Here is a 20,722-nt window from a genome sequence, read left to right as displayed (position 1 = left end):
GACAGAATCTGGCCCGGCAGATGATTTAACAAATCTGATCTTAAATTATTTGCTTATCGTCACAAAAAAATATTAGTATAACATATTGAGTTCAGAGCTTTTATTCTGGAAAAAAATATGAACTTATTCAAATAGATTCTGTTGCTAGAATTGTATTTGCATAGCGCCAAATCATAACATATATTATCTCAAATAAAATAAAAACACTGCTCTTGTTATGGACAGCCACGTTTGGAGAGTAAATGTCCCTAAAATAACTACTTACACATAGAATTAATTCTTAAAATTGAAATAATAATAAATACATAAAAATAATGAAGACATTTTAAGGCACTATGCTTGATGAAGATATGCTGTTTTGGCCTAATATTCAATTGCTTACAAAACAATTGGCCCTCAGCCACATTTACTTGCTGATCCCTGATATATCAGGATCACATATCGGTATCGGCTGTCCTCAAACACATCGGTCGACTGAACTGTAATCGGAACCTGTCGTTGGACGCGTCCTCTTCCCGTCTTCCGTCTAAACCGCTGCTTTTCGTTCACGATCAGTTTTGCGGTCATCATCAGCAGCAGCCGCATCATCACTGACTGATGACCTCCATCCATCTCTGTCGTCGACCATCTCTCGTTCTCTCATCCTCCAGGCTCCTCAGACCGTGTGTCCTCCATCCACCATGCTGCAGATCGGGGACGAGGTGATGTGCTTCTCTGCGGTGTTTCTGCTTCTGTTGTTGGGGACCAGGAGCGCTACGGGAGCCTGCCTCCTCACCGCATTCCTCTACGTATTCATGGTGATGTTCCGCTTCCCCCCGGTGCCAGCGGACCGGGCCGGCCACGTCCTCCGGCCCAGGGCTCTTTCTGCAGGCGGCGTGCCGGTGGTGGCGCACCGCGGAGGCAGCCATGACGCTCCGGAGAACACGGTGGCAGCGATCAGAGAGGTCAGACACCAGTCTGCTGTTGTGATGACTCTGTGGAGCTCTACTATAAACCTACTATTATCTTTATAGAAGGCTAAGGGGGAGGCGGGCTGCAGAACACCTTATCTACAGAGTGGTTAGGATGAGAAATAATGGAGTAACCCAAAAACATCACCATGAACATACTAGAAATCATGTTACAGATATGAACCCTTATGTTTGGATAAGAGTATAATCACTTCCAAATTAAAAATAAATATTTGTTTTTTGTTCTAGCACAACTTGGCTGGGCACAGCTTTACTCCATTCATTTGCTTTCCCGTAATTTTTTAAGTTCCTGCACTGGTGAGCCGATACCAATGCCGCTTTTCCACTACACTGGCTCGCCTCGGCACACCTCTTTTTCTGCTTTTCCATTAGCGATAGTACCTGGTGCTTGTTTTTAGTACCTGCTTTGGAGAGTGTCGTCACTAGAAGTCATGAGAGCGACGTCCGACACAAGACTCAAACCAAACAGTGTCGAACTCAAGACCTGTTAAAAAGGCTTAAAATCCTCAAAGTGTGCGTTAATCTGCAACATTTAGCACGGAAATGTCGAAAATCTCAATATTTAACTGAGGAGTCTGGTGTATTTAGCGACAGCACTGATCGTGAGCCGAATCGCAACCCGTTCAGCCACATTTTAACTCAGTGACTGTGTAATTAACTGATTCTAATAATACACCGAAAAGAAAAGAAAAGAAAGGCTCTGCCGCTCACTAGTTTGTGCGTTTGTGTCGCCTTTGATTCATTTTCATTTGTATTCATTTTCTTCTCGCCCTGTAATCTCCCGCTCTAGGCCAGTAGGAACGGGGCCACTGGAGTGGAGCTGGACCTGAGTTTCACCGCTGATGGTGTGCCGGTCCTGATGCACGACGAGACTGTGGACCGTACGACCAATGGCTCCGGACCAGTTAGCAAACTGCAAATTGTCCAAATCAGGAGATTAGATGCTGCTGCTCACCACAGGCTGAAGTATGTTTTCGATCAAGTTTGCTTTTTCGTTATCGATTCATCTGTCAATTGTTTTCTCGATCGCCTGGTCTGTAAAATGTCAGAAATTGTTTAAAAACGTTGATCAGTGTTTCTCAAACCTGCAAATGATGATGTTCTTTAATGTCTTGTTTTTGTTTGAATTATTTCTTTGTTATCTGGAGCAAAGAAACCAGCAAATATTGACAGTTAAGAAGCTGAAAAATCGGAAAAAAACTCTAACCAGTAAATCGATTGTGAAAATAGTTGATGACTAATTTAGTAATCGATTAATAATCGGGTAATTGTTTCAGCTCTAGTTGTCTGATGACATTCCCCCGCTGCACACACAGAAAGTGATTTGTGTGTGTGTGTGTGTTTTAAGTTTTAAGAATAACCTCAGTCAGGTTTAATAATCTTTTCTGTTCATGAAGACCAAACAAAGGCAGAATATCATCATCATCATTATCATCATCATCATCATCATCATCATCATCATCATCATCATCATCATCAACAACAACAACAACAACAACAACAACAACAAGAATAATCACCAAACATGTTGCAGGGAACCTTTAATAAGATACTAAAGTCACTCTTATGGTCCATAGTATTGAATTGGAAATGTTCTTGCAAATGTGCTGACGTTGCAGCTTGAATATCAGTGACCTCTTGCCCTTTCAAATACAGTACATCACAGTATGAAGATTTTGACTCTGTTATCCTTATCCTATTATATTTGAGCTTTTTTTTATCACTGTGATCCAAGCAACACAACTTTGTACTTGATTTTCAAAGTACAGTAGGTTTAAATGTGTAGATTTGCCTCTGATAATTGCTGTGTTTTTGTTTTTCCTCTCCAGAGACAAGTTCGGTGGAGAGAAGGTCCCAACTCTGCAGGAGGCCGTGGAAGAGTGCATGAGACACAAACTGACCATCGTCTTTGATGTCAAAGGTCAACCTGATAAGGTGCTAAATGTGCAGCATTTTCTGTTCATGTAAAATATGAACTCTGTCTCCCCAATTCCCTGAAAGTGCTTTTTTAAATGAACTATTCTCTAAATGACACAATACCCTGTCATTTGGCATAAACCCAAACTTAAGTAGCGTCGTCAATAATTTGCCAGTATCCTCTTGTTCAGTTATCATGTTTTCCTCTTTTCCAGGCTGCATCAGTGCTTCATGAGATGTACAAGAAATTCCCCGTCCTTTACAATTCCAGTATTGTTTCCTCCTTTGAGCCCAAAGTTATCTACAAGGTAACAAAAAGTGATGGATCAGTAACAAAAATGTTAATCATCCACTTTTGAAGAGTTTTCATTTTTAGAATTTACCCATTTTTACACAGGTGTATGAAATGTGTGTGATGTTTGCTTTTGCTTGCAATTAATGACTTATTATTTATCATGTTTATTTGCAAACAGGGTTAGTGCATAGACAGTAAATGCACCAATGGTAATGAGAGGTGGGAGGCTCGAGTCTTGAGACTTGACTTATTAGACTTCAGTAAAATGACTTAAAAATTAGTTATAGTCCTCACTGCAGGAGACCCCGGTTTGAATCCCACACTGGACGGTCCTTTCCTGCATGTCATTCCCCCTCTCTCTGTCTCTCCATTTTCCTGTCTCTCTGCACTACTTACTTAAATACTTAAAAAAAAAATGAGTTACCATTACAATTTCTTTTTGAAACATGGAAAACACTGGGTGTCTGCTTTTGAAAGCTTGCCTTAATAAACCTGGCAACCGAGCGGCACCCACACCACTGTGTGAAATTTCAGTCGTCACTTCAAATCCCACAAAGACTTCCTGTCTTTGTGGGATTATTTTACCTTGATGGGTCAAAAGCTGGTTATAATTAGTGTGCGAAACGTGACGTTTTTTTAGTCTCTTTGAAATGTATTTCCACAGTTTAATGTAGGCCTAATGTTGAATATGTATATTTTTTTAAATAAATGATTCAGTTGTATGGGACCATTCAGCAGCCCTCCTACTGTATGAGTAATACAGTGTTTCTGTTACTGAGAAAACTCAAGCAGCTCAAAATAACTTACTTTTGTGACTTGTAACTCGCTTGATTTTAATGCAGGGACTCGACTTGCTTGATTCTTGCAAGAATTACGTCAGACTTGCACTTGTATGACTTCCTCCCGTTAGTAGACAGTGGGTGTTACCATTCTCTGATGGTAACACCCACTGTCTACTAACGCCGCATACTACAGTGATATTGTCATAAAGATTGTCTGGTTTCACAGATGCGTCAGACTGACCCCGACGTGGTCACAGCCCTGACCCACCGGCCCTGGAGACTGAGCCACTTCGCTGACGGCACTCCTCGGACGCCGTCGGCGTGGGGTCAGCTCTGGACGGGGTTTCTCGACGTCTTGTTGGACTGGGCCCATCATCACATACTGTGGAAACTTTGCGGCGTCTCTGCCATCCTCATGCAGAAAAACTTTATCTCGTTGTAAGTGAAATTAAGAGTGTTTTATCCCCAGTTTCATTTATATATGACTGTATATAATAACACTTTTCATAAACAAATTTAAAACGCAGATTTAAAAACACATATTTAAAAACAACACATTTAATCTCAACAGAAACATAATTGTAAGGTATGGATCATAACTGCTGGCAACAGAAGTTACAATCGTATAAAACAATTTAGAATATTACTATCTTATCAGTCTACACAGATTGGGGCAACAATGCCTGAATTGTCCAGTGTATCTGCATGAACTACACAAGTCATGTTTGAAAATGATAAAAATAGCTAATTGCTTAATTGCTTAATCCACAGCAGCGTGTGGTACAAGTCTGAAGCTGTTAGAGCTGGAGCAAACAAACTGCAAATGTGTTTGGTATCAACATTTCAGGCCTTTTTTTTTATCAATGTTTCCCAAATTACAGTTTCCCAATCATGATCACCCAAAACATTCCTAGATATTAAAAAAAAAATGTTTGCAGCACAATTCAGGATCATTTAATCGGTTTGTGTCTCTTCAAATGAAACATCACAGACTCATAATAGAATAAACAGAATAAGACCATAAACTACAGTATATTAGTATAATAGTATAATAGTGCCAAGACATTAAAAAAATACTGTAGATACTGTGTCTGTGACTGTGTGCTCTTCCCCCTCCTTTCTTTCACTCAGGGACTACGTTCAGTACTGGGCAGAGCGAGGTGTGGAGGTGATGGGCTGGACCATAAACACCGCTGTGGAGAAAGACTATTACCAAAATGTTCTCAAGATCGGGTACATCACTGACAGTCTGCTGGGAGACTGTGATCCTCATTACTGAATCACACACTCACACAAAGTCAGTATTATTGCAACCTTTTTCAGTTTCTTAACACACAAAACGGACACATTTACAGATGAAGTCTAAATTAGTGCTGTCAGCAAGTCAACATGTTTGGTGAAAGACGACATTTATTCACTGACAACAAGCCTAACGAGAGTTGTGGCTCCTTATTGGATAAAGTGTTGTGGGGATACTCTCACACCTGAGACTGAGGCCAAATCCATACTATGTGGTTTTAATTTCAAAATGAGCAGCATCCAGTCGAGGCTTTTCAGCTCAGGATCAGAAGGAGGCTGCGTCCATACGACCACACCCCGAAAACATATATAATGAGAGCATTCAGGTGCACTGGGCATGAGCATGCAGGTGTAAACAGGAGACTGATTCTGCCCCACCGTTTCAAACCACAGACACAACAAACTTTGTAACCAATTTCCAATGTTTCAATCCTGACAAAGCACAGACTAGACGATGCACTCCAGACGCAGGACCACACGTTTGGCGTTTAATCAAACGATTTCCGGGCGGAGCTTCCAGGGATTGAGGATCTCACAGAAACTCAGAAATTTAACGTGACTTCAGACATGGAGGCGGAGTGTCGGCGTCATCAGTTAATAGCTGTTGTGTGCGGACGAAGTCATCGCTGAGAAGACGGAATCAACTAAACAGAAGTACGCAACATCCGTTTCCCAATCACTAATTAGTTGTAAATATCAAACGCTAATTTGGCCAAATAATTTGTTCAAGTGGGAAGCCACCCTCGATGTCAGAATGGCCAGATTTGGACCAAACTCTGGGTAATTATCGTCTTTTTTGGGGCAAGCTTTAGTTTCAAAAAAGTCCTGAGCTGATGCTTTACAGCTCCTTTATTTTTCTCTAAACCGATAAAACATTGTGAACCAAAAAAAAAAGAAAATGAATGTGAGCAACAAAGATAATATCCAGTTCCGCATGCCCAGACTAAAATCCATCTAAACAGAGCTAGCAGCGTTTACAGCGTTTACAGTGTCAGTTATTGGAGCCGCATTATATGGAGGACAGGAGTATCTAGAGTAAAAGTTATGCAGTGTTTTACGTTTTTAATGAAAACAGAGTAATGTGAATGTAGTCACTCTGGATCAGTGACAGCTGTCAAAATATAGAGCTCATTAACACATATTTCAACAAAGCGATTTCCCTGACAGCAGCTTTAAGGATGAATTTGGTCTTAACTAACTAGCACTACATTAGTCTATTTGCAGAACGCATGATTTATTTTAGAGATAAGACGAGATCATGACCTGTAGCTGGCATACAGGTGTTTTCCTTTAAATCTTTAGACACATTAGACCAAGAAGGTTCATTTTCATTTACATCGGAACTCGGTAAAACCGAGACAAGTCGGTAAAATCGTGCACACAAACGTACACCTGGACTATAGCCGTTAGCAATAGCAGTCAATAACAGTACATTTTACTGATTTACTGTAAAACAAATATGACTGTAAAGTTGGTGGCAGCCATCTTAGAATCCTTTCCGAGTTAAAAATCCGACTTCTGGCTACAATGGGAACACACCACAAGGCCCGGGTGACACTTTCCACATCCACTCTGGTCCATGAGGGTCCACATTACACAAATTCATCCAACCATTTCCACGGTGGTCCACACAGATGAACAAGAGCAGCCCTACAGCGTTGAGTCCAAGTGGACTGGACTCATGTACCATGACACTTTCCTATCCAGTCACTCTTTTAGTTTAAGGAGACAACGAAAAAGACAGTAACCATGGAAACTTGTGGTTGTGGTTACATGAGGAAGTATGCTCCAGAATTCCTGAGGAGAAGTTGCCACCGCTGTAGTGAATTGTTAGAATGAGCTTTAGTCTGAATGGAACCATGCTCATGGTACGTACATGTGGAAAGTGTGACCCAGGCTAAAACCTCCTCATCCTTATCCTATGACCAGCAGCAGCACCTCCAGCTCTCCTGAACCAGGTTTTTGGATCATGGTAAAGACCTTCTCTACCTTCAGAGCTGATCTTTCAGTGGCTTTGTTGCCTTCACTGTAAATAGATTTTACACCTTCTTGCATCGTGCCTGCCCTCATGATATTTATTTAATAATGAACTACAGAAGATCTTGGGTGAATGTGTCGTATAAAGTTTATACGTCACATTCACTTGCCTGCCGTTGCTGCGCAAACACAGAGTGTTTGAGAGTGACTCAACTGTAAGAAACAACAAAGTTTGGTTAATCCTTAAGGGGAAAGTGAATGCTTTTGTTCAACTGTGTACTGGCCTACAAATGTAACCAGTTTGACACATGTCAGCTATTGTGTAATATGAGGATAATACGTGTAATTCCTGTTTAAAGAAACGGACTGTAAAAAATTCTGCCTGAAAAAGCCAATCAGGAGTAACTGCAGCCCAAGAAACAAGAGTGACAACATTTCTTGTTGGTAAAAGCTTAACCACCTCATCTCGTTACCCACACATTTATTCTGTAAGGTATTTAGTTGAATAATAATATTAATAATAATAATTCTCCTGCATTTAATTTTTACATTTTCATCAAAATATTTGAATTTTTGTCTCAAATAAACCTTGAAAGTATTGAAAGCCAGTTTGCAAATATGAAGTGCATAGAATTGTTTAAGTGAGAATTGTAAGCAAATAAATTTTATTCAACAAACATGTCTTGTGTTTGTGTGCGTTGTCTTCTTTGTCCACTTGTAAGTTACGTGAGCAGAACGTCACCAGTTACACTATAGTCAAAGTGTGATTACATTGTAAACAGACGTGTGTATACACTGACAATGTGTTGTGTGCCTAACTTCTCCTGTGTGTACTGTAAACACAGGGACGTTGGGCAGGTGGGGGACACAGTTTGAGGGAGCAGGCTGTTGTTCACCCCCACTGAGTGTATTCTTGTAGAAATGTATAATATTATGATATATTATGTATAATAATAGTTATGCATTTTATTTATACAGCAACTTTCAAAACAAAGTTCAGAAATGTAAAATCCGCTCTCCTAATTGTTAGACTGTGGGGTTCTCTCCAGGTTATCTGGTTTCCTCCCAAACATTCAGATCAGGTTAATTGGAAACTCTTCAATTTAGAGTGTCCAATTAAACTATTGACCTACTAACCTACTCCTTGGCTAGGGCAGTTGTTGACACACATTCTCCTTTTTCATATGTTAAAAAAGTAAACATAGTAATTTTTCCCCACCCAACAAAAGTAAACTACTCATCATAAAATGTGCTGTTTTATTCTTCAAGTTGTTGCAATTTAATGCAACTTAAAATTGATGGTATGATGAAAAAGGCCTTGAGTAAGAAGTATTTTGGCTTTTTGTCTCAATGCTTCAAAAGGTAGATCTTGCCTTTGTTCAGAAACAAGGTCAGGGATCTTTAAAGATCTCAAAATGGTTAGTGACCACTCCATCAGTGGCTTAGGATTCAACCCCTGACCCCTCTGTTGGAAGATGACCAAGTTACCCACTAAACCTGTGTATTAGGAGAAATGTGCTCTCTGCATGACGTCACCAAATTTATCATGGACTCATCTAGTCATGCCCACTTTCACCTCCAAAAATCGAGACAGAAAACCCAATATTATAAATGCTGTCTTATAGGTTAGTATGTGGTCCAAAATTTGACAAAAATGTCATACTTTAGTATGTCGTCCAAAATTTGACAGAAATGTCATGCTTTAGTATGTTATCCAAAATTTGACAAACATGTCATACTTTAGTATGTCGTCCAAAATTTGACAAAAATGTCATACTTTAGAATGTCGTCCAAAATCGGTCAAAAAAGTCATTGTATAGTATGTCGTCCAAAATCACTCAAAAATGTCATAGTATAGTTTTGTCGCCCAAAAAGAGGGAGGATGGGGAGCAGCACAATGAAATGGAATGAGTGATTAAAAGAGGATATTCAGAGGAGGGAAAGATGATCAAGATAAAGAGGAGGGAAAATTAATGAAGAACAGATGGATGGGAGGGAAGGAAATATGTGAAGTCAAAAGGGAGGCAAAGAGGAGAGAATGAACAGAGGGGTGAGAGGAAAGAGGGAGACAAATGAAGGAAGGAAGGAAGCAAGAAAGGAAGCATATAAGAAAGAAAGAGTCGATTAAAGGAGCAAGGGAGGAAGGATGGATGAAGCAAGGGAGGGCTGTAAAGAGCGAGGGATGACGAGAGGGAGGCCGTGATGGGGAGCCATTAATAATTTATGATGGCCTCAGCTTTTCAAAGCAGCCCAGCGGTCCCGCTCTCTGCTTTCCCCTGACGTTTAATTTGTCTGAAAATCAGGGAGCGTGGAGTCTGATTATCGTCTCCGTCTGCCGACGCCTCTGCCTCAATCTCCCTGACACCAAGGTAGGATCACAAGCTGTTCTCCACACACTTCAGCCTGGGATGGTTAACCCTCGTCTGAAAGCTGCACCCATACAGACACAGCCTGCACCACAAATCTGACTATAAAGCATCTCTGCGCCTCTCACAACTGCCTGAAACTCACCCTGAAATATTCTCTATCACTCCACTTATAAGGCTATAAACGACAGAGAAATATGTGTGGCATGAGCAGTAAAGTCTGTGAAGTTTTCTTACAGGCTATTCCTGAGCAGGTGACAGAATATATCCTGCTCTTTCAGTGCTCCTCTTAACATCAAAAGGGCTTTGGCATCTCCACTGATGTCTCCTTCACCACAGAGAAGTAGAAATGAAAGCGTGCGATAAGTGATACAATCTCCTGACTTTGTCACGCCACAGGAAACCACCATACCAAATAGAAATGATTAACAAAAGTCACTAAATGCATCAAAATTAAGTTTCAAATGATGTAAAATTCAGCAACATTCATTCTCTGCTCTGAAACACACACAAACTTGTTTTTATATCTTAGTGAGGGTTGACATAATATGATTCCCTAGCACCTTACCCTAACTTTAACTATCACAACTAAACCTAACCTTAACCCTTATCCTAACCTTAACTCTAAAACCAGATCTTAACCCTGAAAAATGCAGAAAAAAATCTCCCCACAAAAGATTGTTTGGACCTCACAAAGATATAAATACAGGCACACACACACATTTGTGCAGGTATTCTTAGTAATTACTCTCATTCTTACACTAGGCATTGGCTTCCGTTTATTCATTAATTTGGAGAGCCAAACAAAGCGTTACCTCTAATCTTCATCCTAACTGTCATCCAATGGGTTCTGCCTCATTGGGACCAGGTTTTGGTCTCCATGAGGACTACTGGACCTGACAAGAAAAGGTCCTAAAGAGGTAACAAATAACACCTATAGACAGATTGGTGGGGATCGAAGCAGGTGAATAATAATTTACAATCACATTTTATTTGTAAGCGATCTCAAATACTCAAGGTCACTTTACACTTTAAAATCAGAAGAGACATCAAACACACAAAGGTTAACAGAAAATAAAACAGACCAATTTAAAAATGTAAAAATGAATATATATAATACTGAAAAAGATGGCTAAGGGGTTTTTAGCTGGGATTTGAAAGTACACAGTGACGTTATTGTTCGGATGCGTTTGTGGGAGTGTATTCCAGAGTATTCCAGGCTGAATGACCCATTGTGGACAGACGGAGAGGAGGGAGGCTGAGGAGGAGCAGGTCAGTGAGATAAAGATGAGCTACAAGCTATGAAGGATATACAGTATATGGGATATATAAACACTCTGGTATCAAACCGCTTGTGTAACAAGAGAAATGACATTTCCTGCACTGTTTTGTGTGTTTTTGCAGGACATTTTCAGAACAAACACATGTCAATTAGGGCAGGAGCGTTTTGTCATGTCATTACAGTGTTTGAGGAGGAGGAGTTATGTTAACGATGGCTCATCAAGCTATTTTTTTTTTTAGACACACCTAAAAAATCCTGAATAGGATTTGAGATAATGGACTGGACCAATGGAAGAGGACTGGAGAGATAATGTCTTCTGTCCTCACACCATAAATCCTTTCACATGTTCTCAGCCACCATCCATCCATTCTTCTATTGCTTTATCCTCCACATGAGGGTCGCAGGGCGAGGTACATCCTGGACAAGTCACCGGTCCATCACAGGGCCACACAGAAACAAACAACCATTCACTCTCACACCGTCAGCCACTATTTTCTAACATGTAATAATATAATATAATAATACATAATTTAACATGTATAATGTGTGTAGAGGAGAGACTCCTGTATTTGCCTTACAGGGACATCCTCCCCATGAGGAAACCTACTTCTGGAAACTGATTCCTGGATTGTTGGAGGATTAGAAGGAGTTTTTATTTGCTCCTTGTACAGATAAGTCTCTTACAGAAGTGAAATGAAAGCTACAACAACAAAAATTGTATAAACTCATACAATACATTGTTAAATGTTTGTGGGTCCATGTTGTCATCGTTCAGACGGACTTTTAGTCTTGACGTCTCGTCGTTTGCATTAGAAACAGTGGACAGAAAACATTAGTGAGGGTTTCGGCTCACTGTTGCTGCATTAACAGAAGCTAAAAATGAACATCATATAGGAAAAATGTCAGAATCATGAAGTAAATAATATCTGTTTAGTGTTAAAACCGTGATACATTTATAATTTATAATCTATTCTATGTTTTCTTGGTCTCAGTAGTAAAAGAATGGATGCGGGCGTTAAAGTGGATGATTCAATGCTGCCACCTAATGGTGTGCATTATTGCATTACAACAATGCAATGCAGTGCAGCACAGCTGAGGCTGTAAAGTGGCATTCCACCAGTTTTCTATCAAAAAGTCATATAAAAAGGTCCTTTAATACTTTTGAGAGGGTTAATAATGTGACAAAAAGAATTTAACAAAATACAATTTCACCCTGTGGCTCAGGAAAGGGAAGTTTGGGGTCCCTTGCTGAAACTGCTGCCCCCGCGACCCGGCCCCGGATAAGCGGAGGACGACGATGATGATGATGACAATTTCACCCTGAAGCTACTGAGCAGTATTATGAGAGGTTTCAGAATTTTCTGGGGTGACTCAGTGACTGAGTGACCGACAGGTAAATCTTGAACTTGAACCTTCCAAATTAAAGTGAGCATGCAGATGTCCCCTGACTTTGTGACAGTGCATAGATTCCTTGGAAGGCAAAAACATGTATAAACAGGTTTTCGGTTTTATGAACATGCCGTTACCTTATAAACCAGAGAAGCAAGAAGTCTGGGGGAAATAACAGAGGTTAAAGCTTTCACTGGCAAGACTTTACAAGATAAAACAAGATATTTAAATCACTCCCTGACTAAGTCAAACCCAAATAGTTAGAATTGTTTCAGTACTCACACAAAGGTGTGGCTGTTTACGCCAATTAACCAGATAAGATGACACATTCGGTGGAACGTGGACAGTTTTTCTCAGACTCTCATCCTCACCTCACAGTCTTCATTAGAGGATGTAGAGTGGTAGGGGCGAACGCACACTTAATTCCAATGCCACCAAAAGTGGTGAGCTGTAGGCAGGTTTCTATGGGCTTTACTTGTAGGAACCGTTTTAACTCATCAATCACCAAGGCAAGAAAGAGTTATGTGAAGGGTTTGCACATTTATTTCCACTTGCCGTACATCCAAGTTACATTTCTATCCACATGTATTCAAGCTTCTTGAGGATCAACAACACATAGAAATATTGCCTTGACGTTCAAAAAACCTTATTACACCAAACCTAGTACAGCCTCCAGCGGACACATCCACCTACAAAACTGCTATTTCCATCATAGCCGTCAAAGCTATCAACTTAGTACTTTTTATCTAATTAACTAAATATCAGAAGGGCCACAAAGCTTCTTTTCCTGCAAGAAGTTAATCGAAGGCTTAAGGCCAACAGTTAACTACCTAAACTAAATTAACTCAACACCGGCTCCCACACATAGTTTCATTCATCATAGCAGGAAAGTACAATTGAAAAGATTTGTTATTGGCTCAAGTCCATCAAATTCTTGTCAGTGAAACCAACACAGATACTGACATTTGTGGTGCAGATGCAGGTGATGCAACACCTGCATCTGTTTGATTCCTTTGAAACCTCAAGTTTGTTTGTTTTTTATTTCAAAGTGAGCAGATGTCAGTGATGTGTAGTTGTAACAGGGTCAGTTACTATAGTATATTTGTAAGTACTGCCATTTATTTAACACCTGATATTTATTTTGTTTTGCCTTTTTATGTTATAATTACACAAAATGCATGTTAAGTTTTTATATTTTACCCTGCCACGGGAGGTGAAGTTGTCATGTGGAACCTTCGTGATTTTCTGTCCCCCACGTTCACTTTTGGGGTGCCCACCTGATATTTAAGGGTGTGTCTGGCCCTCACCTCTCCCCTTCTGCCGCTGCATACTGTGGGAGAGGTACGTGATGTGCGCTTGTGTGTTATCCATATTGTTTAGCGTTGTCATTATGCATATATGGAGATTATCACGCCGAATTTGACACACTTCACAACGCAGAACGCAAAACTACACCGGTTACATAGTGTGTCATCAACATTTTTAGTTTGGCACAAAATGTTTTGCATAACTATATAGTTGGATCAGATCTGTAAAAAAAACAAAAAACATCATGCACTATAAAGCAAATACTCATTATAAAATATTGATAAGAATTAGAATGAGTTATTCTTGCACACACCTCTGAATTTAACCCATCCTTATTACACACCAGCAGTGAACACACACAACTGGGAGCAGGAGCAGTGGACAGCACTTATCTGCACCCAGGGTGCAATGGGGGATTGGGTGCCTTGCTTAGGGGCACCACTACCCTTGGTATTTTACCCAGCAACCCTAAAGTTACAAGCCCAATTCCTTTTCTCTTGGCCGCGGGCTTCCGATACAACTTGAATTAAATATTTAGATACTTGATTGTCCATTTACATTTGACATTAATACGTTTCATAATCAGTAGGACAGAGGATTTTATATAAGTGGATGGTGCGAGTACATTTAGGGCACATGCAAACACACCTCTGTACGAGTCTGATAGTGTCATGCTTCGAGCTCAATCAAGCGAACAACAATTTGAGCATGAGACGCCAAAACAGTAATGCTGATAATAATCACAGAAGAAGAAAAATCACAAAGCATTGTAGGCTAGTAAGTGTAAAGATATCACTGGTCCCAAAGGCTTGATTGGTCTTATGTAGTCAGGAGGTTTAACATGTTTGGAAGGACATACTGTTTGTCTTCTCCTTATGATGCAGCCGTGACTTTGACTTTGTGGAAACCCCTGGAAACGACAGTGGGGCTTCCGCCGTGTGAGAATGTGGACATCAGCACTTTGGTGCCGGTTGAATTGGCCGTGAAGGACACTGTCTTCTCAATCTTCTCACCGGGCTTTAGACAAGTCAGTCTGCATGAAGACGGGATAGAGGAGAAATGTAAACTAAACACACAGACACAGGTTTGTGCTACCTTAACCATAACCATTTAATGCCTAACCCTAACCATAACCTAACCTCATTTCAAGTCTTAGACCTAAACGGAAAAGTTTAGACAACTGGTCCAGTGTTTATGCCAGAAAATGTCCAAATGTGCAGATCCAATGTTTTGCAAAAAAAATAAAAAGACAGACAATCATGAGTGTGTTGATTAATACCACCAATTATACAACCAGTCATCTGCCAGGTATAGCCTCCCAAAACTGACTCTTTTTTAAGCCAAGAAACAAATGCAAAAGCAGTTTTATAGTTCCAGTATTTTGCCTGATGATTTATCACCTAGTAATAATTCTGCTGAGGCTCCTCGCTTGTTAGCTAGCTTATTACTCTCTGAGGTGGAACTCTGGCTTTATTGTCTGAGCCAATAAAAAGCCACTGTTGCTCCAGGGAACTGAAATAACGGGGACCAAATATGACCAAAGCAGGAAAGGTTGGACTTAACGGTCCACACTTCCAATGACCAATGACCCGTTTTTCCAGTTAACGCCATAAAAGACCGGGATGATGAATAAAGGAACAAGCGCAAGAGGAGGATTATATAGGATTATATGGAAAAAGTTAGATATCACTTGAAGCTCATTGTAAGCATAGTTGTTTACGCACCATAGTACAGGCTGTGCACTGCTACTATAGTGTTCCAGTCACGGGGACAGCACAGAACTCGGAATTAGCTTTTTGTCAATAAAAACGTGGCAAAATTGAATGGTCCGAGGCTTGAAACTGCAACGCTAATTCCGCACTTGTTAGACCCACTTGTAGGGGGACGGGACCTCATTCCCAGAATGTAAACAGTGTCCGCCATCTTTGCTAACAGTTATGCTAACAGGACCGAGTGTCACTGGTGGGCACGTAACAAAGAAAAGAATGAAGATATTTCTCAACTCAGGGGAAACTGAGGTTGGGAAGCACAATTTTTCAAAAATACTAGCCCTATTCTAGTAATACGAAGCTAAATGCAAATCAGTGAAGTATTCCTGTAAGTTAAATAAGGAATTACCACTAGTAGCAGTAAATGAGTAACTTCAAGTGGCAGTTGAGCAGTCAAACGAAGCAAGGCAATAAAACCTGCAACAGCGTCTTGACAGTTGGGAATGAGGAGTCATTGTTCTTCACAAAGCTCTACATACCTCTCTACCTGTTTGTCCTTTAACAGGCCAGATCCCTCCACAGTGAGCACAGCTCCATTCAGAGCCTTGCTAAATATGTTGGTGAAGGACACGCGGGCTGTGTGCTCCATCCTCACCTGGATGCTGTCCCCTCCTTCGACCTGTAGGACAGCAGAGGACATGATCAGATGCTGCAGCAGAGGAGCCATTATCCCTCAAGGTTCAATAAAGCACTGGCGACCTGTCCAGGGATGGATGGATGGATGGATGGATGAATAAAGCAGTCTTACTCAGAGACTGAGGATACATTTATGTGTTTATGTTTTAAATAACATGCATAAACTTAAGTTTTAATTCATTTAACAAACTGAAAAACTGGTAGAAATTTCCTGTTAAATTAATATAAATATGAAATGTTACAGGAAGGGCAGTAAAATTGTCAGAAACATTTTATCATACACAATTTTCCTCCGGTCGTGTGTTAACTGGTGAATTGGGGTCACGTTTAAAATGTAAGTCCCCAAAGTTTGGGAAACAGTGGATTAAAAGGAGAATACACAGTAGCAGTAGCACAGTGCAAATCATGTCAGTGTACTGTATATACAGCATTTGCTGTTGCACCACCAGTCAGTGGAGAAAAATATGATTGAAGCCAGATAGTCTACATCGTCTGAGGTCTTTGTGTGTTTGTTTTATCCTCCACAGCTGGCACAGAGTGGCTGTATGCTGTTATACCTCTATGGTTATCTTTGGTGAAGTCATGTTGAACTCCAGTGTCTCCAGGACTCTTTCTTCAGTCACCATGTCCTTCATCACCACTGCAACATTCACTATGTCGTCAGACGACACGAACGACTCGTACTCGGATGGAGGGATGGTGTGACGGAGTGTCAACACTGCAGAGAGTGCACAGGACCAGCAAAATAAGTTTGGTTTATCCGTTATATCAATGTGACCAAGAGAATTGTAAAAAAATTAAATCAGCAGTGCCAAGACGCGGCATGAGACAACCCCCCTTGCCTTCCTCACCCCTCATGCTTGGTCCCTCCCACCAACACTGCTCTGGCTGGGTTTCTCCTCTTCTATCTATTGCCTCACCCTGGCTTTATTTATATCATGCTCTATTCCTATCCTAACAGAGGATATACTCTCTGTCTGAAAAGGACAGAAGGAAGGCTAGTTGGGGGAGGGGACGGTAGTACTGAAGAGATGAGGTGATATTGATGGTGGTGAGAGGTTAGTTAACAGCTAAATGACATTACCTGGAGACTTTCATTATGCGCTCACAAGGCACAAGATAAAAAACAAAACAAAGGGGGCATCCCTATCCATGTATCTTCCATGTCATTAAATATTTAGCCAAGACCACTTCATCTGCAATTAGCACTGCCACCCACAAAGCCTTTTATTTAGGCAAGAGAGAAAGCACGAAATCCCCCTCAAAAAACACTGCTGCACCTCCGGTGGTGCTGGATTGACAGTTGTTGTTACACATGCACATTTATATATGAACAACCACATTATGAGATCACGTGATGTAAAATATCAAGCTTTTGTCTGATTGGTCAGATGTGGAGTTATTATAAGCAGTAGGATCATATTTCTGTTGGACAGATAAGTGTCTCTTCATATGGGAGTTTTCTTTTGGCACAGAGTAAGTATTCATCTGGTCAGAGTGAGAAATAGGGGTAGGTGATATGATCTCAAACAATGTAATGGAGGGTGGGTAGTGGGCTAGCCATGTTGAGGCATGGTTTGATGACAATATGGGAGCTTGGCAAAAGAAAAAGAAGAACAGCATTTGCCTGAATCAAGGCTGGCATTGTTTACAAATGATCCCAACGCCCACCCAACAACACAATAAGTCAATGTTTGGTAGAGAACAGAGTGTCTTTATGGCTGAGGCTCAGCCCCCTGTACCTCTCCACTGAGAGGACCTGACATGCGGTGAGGTCATGCCATGCAACTAGACAGCCACTTCCTCACTCATGCATCTCCTGCATAGGAGAAAACAGAAAGTATTCAGGAAGTATTACTGTCTAATACTGTCTGAAGATCATCAGATCATGAGAAAAAACGTCTTTTCTGCTTTCCTAAAGTCCTCCATCATTTTTCATTTTACATGTCGGCATGTAGAGACGTGTTTGTGTATGTGGTCATAGTGGTAAAGATGAGGTAGGGACAAAGGTGGGGCAAGTACGGCTCAAGAGGAATTAAAGTACAAACATAAAAGGACAGAAAACTCGTGGACAATGAAGGACAGTGATTGATGTGAAGATGGAAGGAGGAAGTAATCTAAGAGAGCTGTGTGGGCCTCAGCTGGACTGATTCTGGCTTAATTAAGTCCCTATGGGGCAGAGGTACAGTGCTGACAATGCATGCTGCCAGCCAGATTAACAAACTTTCTGATGGGCACCAACACTCGATGACGTTGTTTTGGTACACAGTTGCCTACACAGTCTAAATATGAGCTGACTCTAAACACATAACCAGAACAGCTGAATAAAATTATTGTGTATATGTGTCAAAAATGGAATGGATACTGAAACCAGGTATTAAACTGGCTAATTTTGAAATACTGCAGCATCAGTAGGTACCACCATTAACAGTGCTGACAATGGTATTGAACAAATTAAGCCATTTGGCTATGATGGATTTTGGTTGTTCCCAATCGTGAGGAAAAATCTGTGTCTCTGTCAGAACCCATCGGTGAAGAGGGGTGGGGTTAACTTTCACTGCCTTTCTTTCTCACACACATACACAAGAAGCAGGAGCCTCATACAGAGACACAGACATGTTACACCCGCAGAGGAGAGAATTACATTTTTAAAGTCTGGTTATATTTCAATAGGCTTATGTTATGTTTATAGTCGTTGCCTCAAGGGCAACAAGACTTTTGTTTTTAAAAGGTGGTAATACGAGCAATCTAATCAAACATTTAGCTTAAGTAAATCACATTCATACGGAAAACTGCACTATGATAAACAGCCTGGCCCACTATGAGTCAGTCTGCATATTACCTTATGCAAACATGAGTTAATAGTAACCATTAGTCCATTAAACCAGTTATTCAGAAAATAGATAAATATGTAATTAATCATTTTTTTTGATAGAGTCCAAGCATAGCCACATATCCAACTATAACATTTGTAACATTTTGGTTAAATTGGTTCTAGCTGACAAAGACAAGACAAATGTTCTATAAATAAATATTTTATTCTATCACTAAATTATACTTCAAAATGACTGCTTTGCAATAGTGCTGTTAATCGATTAACAGCAATACTCTAGGATAAACCAGGTCAAAGGCTTTCTCCAGCATGCTAGTCGTAAAATAGCCAGCTCTCTCATGCCTCCTCCACATGAAAGGGCACTGAGGTATAGATTGTTTGCCAAGCAAAAGGCAACATTGGGGGAAGACTTCAATAATGGTAAGATTGATGGACATACATCTAGTTTGTGCAGCCTGACTAATCCTGACTGCCTCAGGGCCAGTAAGTGTGAACTGAGGTGTTGGTATAGTGGAAGAGGAGAACACATGTGCATCAGAGAACAACAAACACTGAGCAGGCAGGGTGAGATGGAGAGAGTGATCGAGCCGTGAACATTTGTGGTTAACGGAGAGCTGATGTTTAATCACATCACAAGATGTCCCAGTGCTCTTTGAGGGGATTCCCTAGACTCTTTTACAGCTTCGGCAGTCAGGTTACAGAGCAGATCAAGTTTAGCCTGCATACACTCTCTGTTCACCACCAGATGAGCTATTAGCACATTGGCTAAAACCTTCTTTTACTTGATGAGGCCTGTTTACATGAAGATGCTTTGCTGTTGTCAGCTTCTTTGGTACATAAGACCTTGATCATTACTTAATGGCCTTTAACAGACTGGTCTAGAATAATACACAGAGGAGCAATATAAATCTTAAGTGATATTACCAACACATTGTAGGGCTACAAACAAATGTTTCGATTAGTTTATATTAAATGTAAAAGGGACTTGATTGCTGGGTGCATTATTGCCACCAAAATATGCCCTTAATGTGCAAAGATCAATGGCATAAAAAGACCTTCCCTGTGTTATGTAACTAAATACACTTGATGAGAAACAAAATCAATTCTCACTGAAAAGGAAACCTTTACACCTGTCACAAACATTCACCATTAAAAGATACCAATGATTGTTGAGAGTATTGCCCTGAAGCAGCGATACATTTTATGAAAGTATTAACTACAGGCAATTTTTATTTGACCTAACTTTCAAAAGAGGAGACCAGGGTCGGGTAAGCCAGGGTGACATGAGGTGGAGGTGGATGAGATAAGAGGGGCAGGGAAGGGAATAAATGAAGCTAGTGTGCTTATACACTTAGCTATTCTCAACTAATGAATGGAGGTAGGGGGAAATCAGATCATTGGACAAGGCAGTTGGGACAGAGTGATGTGTGGGATTACCGATGGTGGTCTGTCTGTACTGCTGCATGTTTTACAAAACAGAATCAACTTTGTTTAAACAGATACATGAAGCATTATGAAGGGGAGGCTGGTGAGTTGCCTTGAATGTTTAGCAAACAACTTATCACTTGGTGCACATGAAACCCTCCCAGTGGACTTCTATTTTGCTTTCAGTCTTGAAGGTTCTACTGTCCATTGTTCATAAAGTAATCGTTCAGTTCACAAGAAGCAAAGCAAAGTGAAGCAGGCCTGCCAAAGAAGGGCGGAGAGAAGCAGCAGTTTTTACCGTAAGCTATGAGTCACTTCAGCCCACAGTACTGGACCTCTGCCACGAGCACTCTCTCCTCATTTCTTTCTTTCCTTCTCACTTTCTTTCTATCAATGCCAGGTCAGGCCCACTGAGAGGCCCAGCCAACTAGCTAGCTCCATATTGCTCCTCCTCCAACAAACAGGGAACACCA

General features: G+C 40.7%; 2 protein-coding genes across 2 annotated transcripts; one reads left to right on the top strand and one right to left on the bottom strand.

The window, feature by feature from the left end:
* Positions 1 to 485: 485 nt before the first annotated feature.
* On the top strand, positions 486 to 7,922 carry LOC122784752 (glycerophosphodiester phosphodiesterase 1-like). Its single transcript, XM_044050077.1, has 6 exons — positions 486 to 944; positions 1,762 to 1,937; positions 2,801 to 2,906; positions 3,104 to 3,196; positions 4,192 to 4,403; positions 5,097 to 7,922. Exons 1-6 carry the CDS (start codon positions 681 to 683, stop codon positions 5,242 to 5,244), a joined length of 999 nt encoding a protein of 332 aa, XP_043906012.1. The 5' UTR covers positions 486 to 680; the 3' UTR covers positions 5,245 to 7,922.
* A 6,043-nt stretch (positions 7,923 to 13,965) lies between these two features.
* Positions 13,966 to 16,849, bottom strand: LOC122785277 (protein-glutamine gamma-glutamyltransferase E-like). Its single transcript, XM_044051008.1, has 4 exons — positions 16,843 to 16,849; positions 16,549 to 16,709; positions 15,835 to 15,974; positions 13,966 to 14,619 (listed from the first exon to the last, which is right to left on the bottom strand). Exons 1-4 carry the CDS (start codon positions 16,847 to 16,849, stop codon positions 14,460 to 14,462), a joined length of 468 nt encoding a protein of 155 aa, XP_043906943.1. The 3' UTR covers positions 13,966 to 14,459.
* Between the last annotated feature and the right edge of the window lie 3,873 nt (positions 16,850 to 20,722).

This window comes from Solea senegalensis, linkage group LG19 (genome assembly GCF_019176455.1).
Source record: "Solea senegalensis isolate Sse05_10M linkage group LG19, IFAPA_SoseM_1, whole genome shotgun sequence".
NCBI lineage: Eukaryota > Metazoa > Chordata > Actinopteri > Pleuronectiformes > Soleidae > Solea > Solea senegalensis.
The sequence above is the reverse complement of the archived record's forward strand: the minus strand, read 5'-3'. Positions and strand labels throughout refer to the sequence as shown.